The sequence below is a fragment of the Myotis davidii genome, unplaced genomic scaffold (genome assembly GCF_000327345.1).
Source record: "Myotis davidii unplaced genomic scaffold, ASM32734v1 scaffold225, whole genome shotgun sequence".
In the NCBI taxonomy this organism is placed as follows: Eukaryota; Metazoa; Chordata; class Mammalia; order Chiroptera; family Vespertilionidae; genus Myotis; species Myotis davidii.
In genome coordinates this window covers 416,881-427,673 of record NW_006296222.1, presented here as the reverse complement: position 1 = coordinate 427,673, position 10,793 = coordinate 416,881, and the positions used below count along the sequence as shown (strand labels likewise).

The following is a 10,793-nucleotide window of genomic DNA, read 5'->3' as shown; positions in this document are numbered from 1 at the left end:
GGAGTCCTCCGTCACTGAAGCAAGCAAGCCTCGTTTGCTTCCAGCTGCCTGGCTGCTGGCCGCCATCTTGGCTGGCACTTAATTTGCATATTGCCCTGATTAGCCAATGGGAAGGGTAGCGGTCATATGCTAATTACCATGTTTCTCTTTTATTAGATAGGATACATATGCATATATTTAAGTACAACCTCAGGACATGTACTCTATGTGCAAGAGTAGAGCCAAAGTAGAGTGTAAGCTGCCTTATGAGCCATGAGCCTGGGTTTTTCCTCTTAACTTAACTAATATCTATGAAAATAAAACCAATATGATTTTACATAAACAGTGCCTTTCTCAAAGTGATCATAATGTTTCATTCCTGAAAATGGTGAAATGGTGCCTATCTTAATCTACAGATACTTCATTAGTTCTTAACTGTTTTTTTAAATATATATTTTTTATTGTTGCTAGTATTACATATGTCTCTCACTTTAACCCTCTTTAACCACCTCCTCCCAGACCCTACCTGCCCCTCAGGTCTTCACCCCACTATTACCTGTGTCCATGGGTTATGTATATAAGTATATAAATTCTTGGTTTATAGCTTCTCTTTCCCCCAATCCCCATACCAAGTTATGTCAGTCTTACCAGCTGCAGCAGATTCTGAATTTACTAAAGGCCAGGTTCTATAATAAGTATTTTGAAATGTCACATATCATTTTCACAATACTGTTAAAAGGGGCCATTTTTATTTTAAAGATGTAAAAATTAAGAGTCATCAAGTTTAAATAATTGTCAAAATCTTCCAAATAGTGTGCATTGGAAGTCAAACTCAGGCAGACATCGAAGTCATGTCTTGGATCTGGGTTTTATCCTTTATGCTATTCAGGCTTCATTGTCAGTAGCTTGTATCTTTTCAAGATGACTACTTTGCAAGATGTCCAAAGACAAGATATTTTTTTCCTCTTCTGGCCAATTATGATCAAGGACCTGAACTCCTTCTGTCTTTGCATTAGCCATCCTTAGTATGTTGAGGAAAGTTCTTATCTGATCGCAAAGATGGCTGCTGTCGCTTCAATATATCTTTAAACATAATAGCATCAGAAATAAAATAAAAAATCAGGATCACAAGAGCATTTACTGCACAGGGTGATTTTGAAGACTAAATGGAGTAAATATTTAGAACAATGTTTGAAAAATAGTAAGTGCTCAGTAAATCGGACGTTTATTCTCTTTTACTCTAGCCTGACAAGGAGCAACTCGCTTGTAAATAAATGTTAATCTTGGTAGAATATACCTTCAACTGTCAATGCCTTATTATTCCTACCTCTACACCTTTAATGTTAAGTCATCCAGTTGTATGCATATTTGAAGTTTTCCAAATCATATACTTAAAATTAACTTGACTACTTTGGGCAGCTACCTAATTTTTTGTTGGAGACAATTTTGTTAGGTCAGGCGTCAAATGGAAACTATTCTTCATAAAAAAGGAATTATTTTCCAGTTATTAATGTCATACATATCACTGAATGAGTAGACTTCTTCACATATTTCAGTTTAAAAATTAATTGTATATAATTATTTGAAAGAAGGAAATTAAGTAAAATTGAGCAGAAAAGTTGAATGATAATTGTGCTATATTCATGAGACCACAGAAGGAATATCAAAGTCATAAAAAAAGAAAATGAAACTATTATTAACATGTAAAACTGCTTCACGTATTATCAAAATACAGTCATATCTATGATATTGTATTGTTGTTACAGAATTATAAAGAGAATAAAAATGAAATTCCACTTTTGCACAAAACCTCTGCTTCACTGTTTTACAGAATATCTTTTTTTTGGTAGCCATTTTATATATTTTCCCATTATTTTTAAATCCCACCAATGACATAGGAAGAAATGACCTTTTTAGTCTAATGGCTAAATTCTCTTATTTATGCTTGTGATTCTAAGTCCTTTTCATGTCTTTCAAATAATTCCATCCTCACTCTTATTCTTGTAATTTTATAATTTTAATTATAATGCAAGCATATAATAGTTTATAGATAAGCAATTAGTATCAAAAGTTCTAGACATTTTATCATAATAAGTTAGTGTATATTTTGGCCTCTCTAAATTAGCTAAGCATTAGCATTTATCTTGAAATCAACTACTTCTTCAAAAAAGATAATATCAGAATAGCCCAATTAGTTAAGAAGCTTGTCTTTGAGTAATTGTCATTTCTTATTAAAAAGAATAACTAATTAATCCCACCTAGGATTCCTGTCTTTTTTCATGAAGTGTTTCTGACTTAATAATTTTATTATTATTTGTTTTTAATTAGTAATTTCTTTTAGTGTAATAGAGAAGGGAAAATAAATGTTATTTTAAAATATTGTGGGAAAATTTTTTTCTGGGCTTCATTCGTATAAGAGTCATAAGCATGATTAGGGTAATAAGATAATATGAGACTCATATTTAAATGAATTAAATGAAATATTCAATATAAGTCTGAATTTAGGAAGTTGAAAAGGTATAGATATTTAAAGGAACAGAATTATTTTTATGAAAAATTATGTTCTTATGATATTGAAATAATTTATTTTCAAGTAAAGCTACTAAAATTATCTTCTTTTTAACTGGTATGTCACAAATATTCGTAATATTTTGTTCCCAATCTGTTCCTTTTTAAAGACTCATACTATTTTTACCCAAATTCCTATTACTATTCTTATTATCTCGTTGCTATTGGAAAAATTCTTTATTACTACTTACCTGCTGTGGTTGAAGTTGTGTTCAACTATATTTGTCTCTTTGGCTTCAGATTCTGCCAGAGGAGACTTACATTTTTTTATTCCTTTAAAGTAATCTCTTAATATTCCTCTAAGCCAACTTGTGAAAATGAGAAAGAGACCTGCAGGGAGAAACTATTTTACAAGCTCTTAGCTTTTGTTGTAATCAAAGGAAAAAAGCTGGTCTGGAAAAGACAATAATAGTCTTCATTCATAACATGAGATCAGAAGAAACACCATAGCTTGAGCTATTTTCTTGAGTACTTGAAACGGCCTCTGATCAGATGCACAATTTACATACCGGAAGTAGTACTGAAGTATTTTTTAAATGCTCAGTATTATTTGTTATGCTTAGCCTATATGTTTTTACCTTTTACCATGGCATCAGATTACTTTTGATATTGTACAATGCATCATTTTGATTAAAAAACTTTCAAATGTGCATTATCACTGGAGCTGAAGGAATGAAGCAGGTTATAAAATCATTGATGTTAGTTGTTGCAAAACAGTTGTCTGCGTATAACTAACATAAGGAGTTTGTGGGTAGATTATTATAGAATAAAATATGCCATCATTAATGTATATTTATAAAATATAAATTATTCATAGTTGGTAAAGGATTATTTTCACTATTTTTCTTTGAACTCACATTTCTATAATAAACTACAATTACCCAAATGTACACATACTCAGAGACAACCAGTAGCTCTTAAAATCAGTTTTAAATTAATTTATAGATTGATTCACAGATATTGTTTATTATTTCAGATTATTAATGCATTTCTAGATATAACAACCATTTATAAAACATAAATATGATATGTTTTATGTCTTTTATTCATCATTAAAGCATTTTTGATAAAATTTAGAACTTGATAAAAATGTTTAACATTTGTGATTTTGAGAGATGAGATCTTTACTTTTTAATAACTATCACAAAGATTAGTAAAGGTGAGCACAATAGCTATGTAGAGAAAATAAATCTTACTACTAAATTATTTAAGGAAAGGACCACTTGATTTTGATAAGTAACAAGTGAATATAATTGAATTTGTACATGTAATTCTATGTAATATATTAGGGAAGAGTTGAAATGTAGCATGAAATATGCAGGAGAGGAATTTTAAATAGTTTCAAAATGCCTATCATTATTTAATAATACATATTGCTGAGATAATCTTAAAATCAATTTAAAATTTAATCTCCAAATTAAATAAAAAGCTTTGCATGCTAATATTCCTGGGTGGATAGTAATTGTTATTTCAAATTATGCATCCTCTCAAAAAAATTATATTTTAGGAAGATGTCCCATATAATGTTATGCCAAACCTCAGCATTTATTCTAACATGTTCATATTATCTATGTAATGTGTAACTACCAAAATCTCACCCAATTTGAGTGACCTGGGACCTAATACCAGATAGAGGAAGTTAGTGAAGCAATTCCAAGGTGACTTAATGGCAATTGTATTTCTAAATGTCAGAATAGCCAATGCCAGCATGCTGTTTTTAGAACCAGATGTCCCATTATATCTTATATGATTTTAATAGGAACTGGAAGCTGAAATTTAGGAATGTTATTGGAAAATTATTAATAATTCTTATATGATACTCTACATAATGCTATTACTTTTATAGTATCCTCTCTTCCTATAGTTTATAATAGTTATTTTTTAAAAAGAGACACTGTCTGAAAACTTCAATTTTTTCTATGTTTAATTGGTCAAATATAGTTTCTTTTAGTGATTTTATGTAAATACTAGAGGCCCAGTGCATGGATTCGTGCACCAGTGGGGTTCCTCTGCCTGGCCTGCGCCCTCTCATATTCCAGGACCCCTCAGGGGATGACAGACTGTTGGTTTCTGCCCAATCCCCTCAGGCCAGTGCATGTCATAGCTACCGGTTGAATGGTCAAATAGTCAAATGGTCGCTTGGGCATATATATATATATATATCATAATGAGTATTAAAGAAAGCAGATTGAAAATATTTCTTATGTTCTTTTTTAGAAAACACTGAAATAAAATGTGACTACGAATAAATACTATGAGGGAATATTAAACTCACAGTACAAATGACTGAGCAAGATGCTTGTTACCCATTTCATTCTTTCAGTGATGTAATGACCAAAAAAAAATAAACTTGGGCTGATGTCTCTTTTAGGGTTTAAAAGTGTGACTGCCACCTTCCTTGACTAAACAAAACAATGATAACTTAAATAACCTTGGCTTTTAGATTTAGATACTAGAATTTAGATAAGCACATATAAAAGTCAATATATTTCTGTTTATTTTCACCAGAAAATAGTGTGTCAGCCAGTGATCCTGTTACTGTACAGTTGGAGAGTGCCAGGGATGACTTGGGAAGGTTCTTGTACTGAGTGTGCCAAAGGCTAGAAAGATGAATGGATAGGGCCTGAGCACAAAAAAAGCTAGCAGGGTAATTGGATAGAAAAAGAACTCCCTCCCCTCCCTATCCCTATAGTGATGGTGGGATTGAGCAGGAAGGTGAGATAATCTTTGGAACTGGAATCCACCATTCTCCCAGGTGTAAGCACCTGAAAAATCCTCTTTTCTTTTGCACCAGATCCTGTCTCAGGAGTCTGAATTTTGCTGCCACAGACAGCTGAAACCATTTTGTTTCGTTCTTTTTCATGACAACTGAGATCACAACATTAACCTAACATGTGCATGTAGGGAATTATTCTGGCCTTCTGATACAAAAATGTGTGCCATTTTTAACTTGTTATAGTACCAAAAAATTAAAGATCTATTCTTTGAATAGTTTATAAATACTAGAGGCCCGGTGCATGAATCCATGCACAGGTTGGGTCTGGCCAGCCCACCCCATGGAGGCTGATCAGGGATGTGGCTGGCTAGGGGGAAGGATGCTGGGAGTTGGCTGCTGGCCCCACAGCCAATGGGGGCTCAATTGGGGCCAGGCCAGTGGGGGGGGGGCCTTGGGTGGTTGGCCAGCTGGCTTCGCCCCTGATTAGGGTGGGGGGCCTAATTGGGGACTGGGCCGGCCGGGGGGAAGGGCCACAGGAGGTTGGGGGCAATTGGGGCCCCGTTCATACCAGTTGGCCCCAACAGTGTGTGTCATAGCAACCAGTCGTTCCAGTCGTTCTGTTGTTTTGGTCGCTTGGCTTTTATATATATATCGATTTTATAAAATTCATTTGGTTAGTGTTTCTCTCAGAGTGTCTGTGTGGAGGTCAGTTAAAAACTAAAGGGTAGTTATCACCTGGATGAAAACTGGTAGGATTATTCGAGTCATCTCTCAGGATAATGGACCAAGACAGAGTTATTAATTCCCAAAGTTGGTAAAGATTATCTGAAAACAGAAAAGGAAATCCAGAACCAGATTATAAATTATATTTTTGCTTCAGCATAATTATTAGAAGAAATATATTTAATGATTATTTTAAAATATTATAATTAGGTTTAAATTTTATTTATTTATTTTTTAGAAGATTTTTTTAAAAATATATTTTATTGATTTTTCACAGAGAGGAAGGGAGAGAGATAGAGAGTTAGAAACATCAATGAGAGAGAAACATCAATCAGCTGCCTCCTGCACACCCCCCACTGGGGATGTGCCCGCAACCAAGGTACATGCCCTTGACCGGAATCGAACCCGGGACCCCTCAGTCCGCAGGCCGGCACTCTATCCACTGAGCCAAACCGGTTTCGGCAGGCTTAAATTTTAAAGAGCAGTATGTACCAACACTATCTGATAAAGACAACTATCAGAATTTCACTTAATTGCTGTTTGGTTGGCAAAGTTTAGTTTTTCCTCCTTCAACTTTGCAAATAAGTCTTATTCTTTTTGAGTCAATTTATGTTTCCCAGAATAATGATGTGTTTTATCTATTCAGCTATGGCTGTATTCTCTGAAGCCAGCCAGCAATGATCTCACCTCACCTACAATATAAATCTATCAGTGAATAAACAATATCATTTTTATTTCAGTGCTAATGACACACTACATGTCGCTTTGGCAGTTAAATAATTTATTTCTCTTTTGGGTGCAACTGCCAGACTTATTATAACTCTACTTCTGATAATTCATTTCATGTTTAATAGTTCTTTCCCTCATGAGGATGCTTGTCAATCAATTAAATTGAAATGTCATTCTGACCTTTTATTGGAAAAAATGTACTCTTTTTTTCATTTTATCACAAGTCTTCATTGCTAGTATTTAAAAAGTGTATGCAAAACTATGTGCTCATCAACATTACTGACACTTTCTCCTTATAGAGGTTATCCAGTTGAGTCTGCCTGAAGATCAGAAACTAAGCATTACAGCGGCAACTGTGGGACAAAGTGCTGTTCTGAGCTGTGCAATTCAGGGAGCCCTGCGACCTCCCATCATCTGGAAGAGGAACAATATTATTCTAAATAACTTAGATTTGGAAGACATCAATGTGAGTACATACATAGACATTGCTTTGTAATTTGTATATTTCATGTGACATACTCTAGACTTTGTGAAGTCTAAAGAGCTTAATGAATATTGGGTACAGAGTAGAAGAGAACTGTTGACACATTATCATATTCATTCTACTGAGTAGGAGGTGCACTGCAGATGATTGGAAGTTATCTAAATCACTTGTATAGGTGTGGTAAGCAGGTTATGGAGCACTGTAATAGGTATGAAATCACATCAACTTAATCCACAAAAGTCTTACTTTCAGAATTTCTCTAATTACCAGCAATTAATTGCTATTATGCTTGAGCCACACCCTATGGTTTATAAAGTGTTAAAGTGGATAAACAGTAGTTTTTCCTTCAAATACTTTATGTGTCAGAAACAATAAATATTAATCAAATAAATAAAATAAAAGACTTACTTTTCTAGGATAAAGGAATAAAGGGACATGTTTCTCCACTCTGACTCACTCCTAGAAATTCATAATGTAGATTCAATTCAATAGGGTATAGCTCCAGAGATAAACAACAAACAAACAAACAAACAAACAAACAAAACAAAAAACCCCACAAAAAAAACAGAATAAACTTCAGGGTAATATTTTGTTTCTTTCATGCTATCTGCTGAAAGTGAACATCAAAAAGTGAACATCATCCTAGACGTTGAAGTAAAAATTTTATGTTAGGGGATGTCTATGGAAATGAGGTGGTACAATCCTTTGCCTTGGTGATTTTGAGGTTTTATGATCTCTTTCCATATAAATTTTAATTATTTTTTATCACTCAAGAAAGCCATTGTCTGTGGCCTTATTCTTTGCTGCTTTAAAAAGAACTGCTAACACAGGCCCAAGAGTCACTCCTGTTTGTTACATCTTACTAATTAATATTCCTTTTTAATGTCCTCAAATGATTCAAAAACAGGTAGCTTCTGAAATATTAATTTGTTTATTTTGATAATTTTTTTCAATTTACTTATATTGAAGTTCTCTGGGAACTTTCCTCAGAGGATGTATGGAGAATAATGTTTAGTTCTCTAAGCTATCAAGACTATTATAGCATAGAAAGCTATAATCTCAGGAGCATGCAGTATTCTTTGAGAGGTATGGCCCTAGACAAAATCTACGTGGGTTTGCCTTTATGCCTTTTATTTTATATCTTTGTCATTACTATCAACCTTTCCACTATTATTTTCCAGAAGACCATGTATTCTAGGTTGCTGTGGTTTGAAAAATCTCAAAATAAGCTCATTATATTGTTTCAAAAGTAAGGAAGAGTGTGCTATGTGTGTTGCTCTGTGGACAACTTGCAATGGTGGACCTACTCTTGTGCATGTATCTTGTAAATTATTTTTCTTACTTCTTAATTCTTGAGTATGTTCTAAATGTTTCAGATTTCTAGGAAAATGATTATAGAAAAGTTAGGTTATTAAAATATATGTAAATATCAGATAAATTCTAGAATCAGTAAATTGATTTTTATTGGATAAAGTTATTTTGGATACATTTCATAGAGTAGATACATTTTGAGGATTTTAAAAGCACTTTCAATATTTTAAAAAGTTTCAATTTTATCTCAAGCCATATCTAATTAAGTTGAACAAAAATTAATAAACTATAGTGTACATATAACTACCAATCTTTCACATAAAGCTGCAGAGAATAGCCAAAGATATCTTTGAAAGAAGGGATATTTATTTCATTTCCCAATATAACCCTGGTGTTTTTTGTTCAGTACGATGACATCAACTGTCAAATTATCTAAATAAATTTAACCATTTACCAATATAGATAAACTAAGACAGTTATAAAACATTAAGTATTGTGTTTTGTTTTATTTACTTCTGCTTAAGTAAGGCCTTCACTCTGTAAATAACATCAGTCATAAAAGCTAGGGGTGGTCAGTGTTCAGCTTCAATGGTGTCTTCAGTGGGCCAGTCGCACAATACTGCTTGTGTATTTGTGACTTCTCACTCCCCAGGGCTCTCCTGGATAGTCTATGAGCTCCCTAATATCTTTATTAAATTCATTTTCTGCTTAAAACTAGCTAGAATGGGTTCCATTGTTTGACAGTAAGAATAAGTCTAATTAAATTCTTTGATCTAATATGTTAAAAAACATCTATAATTACATCTCCTTAAAATGTATTTTTTTGTTGTTAGAGATGGATGTCTGATGTGTTGAAAGATCAAGATGATTTTACTATAGTAAATGACATCCATACTTTGTTTATAATCAAAGAAGACTTTCTAAAAGTTCATGTATGAATCATTTTAAAAACCTTTTACTATTTTATCTATTTCCACAAAAGTGGGTTTAATTCCCATTAAATTATGTAAAGTTAAAATTATAAGTGCCTTTCGTGTCAAAGGGAATCAGTGACAATTTGCAATGATCTTTCTAATTCTTTAACATATATAAGGTAGGATTTACTATATATTTACTTAGTCAGTACATAAATACCTTTTTTTTAAAATAGCATAACTACTCCTAATTTTTTTATCCCCCATTCTTATATGTGGAAGAAGAGCCCTTTCATGAATTACAAAGATTATTTTATTTATTTAATAGAATGGATTCATATTACTACTTATTATTTCACTCTCTCATTATCTCATTAGCCCTAAAAATAACTCCATGAAGCAGAGATTCTTAATCCTTCATTTACTCTGTAGACATTTATGCTAAGAGAGTGAAGGCCAAGGTTGTTGACCTAATAAGTGGTGCCTCTGGGGTATTTACAGGACCTGATTGACTCTAGATCATAAACTTGATCTGTGAGATTTTTGTAAATATATGCTGCCCTTTGGAAATTATATTCCAACTAATTTTGTCCCTATATATTACAAATAGATTTAATATTCTCTGATATTATACATGATACTGATTGATATTCAACTGCTGTTGGGAGCTTTTTCATTTTGCCTATCTTCTCTTTTGTGCCAAATGAATAAAAGGACATCACTTAACTATTAGAGAGAATATAACACAGTGGTTTGCAGGAAGGGCTGGGGTTACAGACTGCCCGGATTTCAATTAATACCCAGTCTCTTGGGAGTTACGTGCCCTCAAGCAAGTGAAGTTCCCTAGACTCCCACTTCCTAAGCAAAAATTGACGAAAGAATAGAATAAATTCATTTTGTGTGTGTGTGTGAGAGCGAACTATTGAGATAAGCTTTTTTAAGCTGGTTACACTCTGTAAGGCTCTTTGTAAATGTTCAATGAAACTAGGTTCTCTGTTTTCTCTCCTTTTTCTCCTCCTTTCCCTCGTCTTTCTCTTCCTTCTTTCTCTTTCTTCTTCTTCCTTCTCTTTCTCCTAATATATGTTTCAAGGAACAAAGATATATTCAATCTGCCTAAAACAATAGAAATTCAATGTTAGGATACATATCGTAATAAGGAAGTTTGGAAACACAAGAAATGCCAAAACCAAATTTTATCCAATTACTAGAGACCCGGTGCACAAAAATTTGTGCACTCGGGGAGAGGGGGGCATCCCTCAGCCTGGCCTGTGCCCTCTCACAGTCTGGGACCCCTCGGGAGGTAACGACCTGCTGGCTTAGGCCTGCTCCTGGGTGGCAGAGTGCCGGCCTAATCCCTAGGTGCAGCCCC

At 33.5% G+C, this 10,793-nt stretch overlaps 1 protein-coding gene across 2 annotated transcripts in view; it reads left to right on the top strand.

Moving 5' to 3' along the window:
- FSTL5 (follistatin like 5) overlaps positions 1 to 10,793 on the top strand; it is a 570,527-nt gene that overhangs the window by 372,569 nt on the left and 187,165 nt on the right. For both annotated transcript variants that reach the window (XM_006771055.2, XM_006771054.2), the window contains exon 7: positions 7,015 to 7,181. In XM_006771055.2, the coding sequence (XP_006771118.1) occupies positions 7,015 to 7,181 (167 nt within the window). The remainder of the gene's footprint in view (positions 1 to 7,014; positions 7,182 to 10,793) is intronic.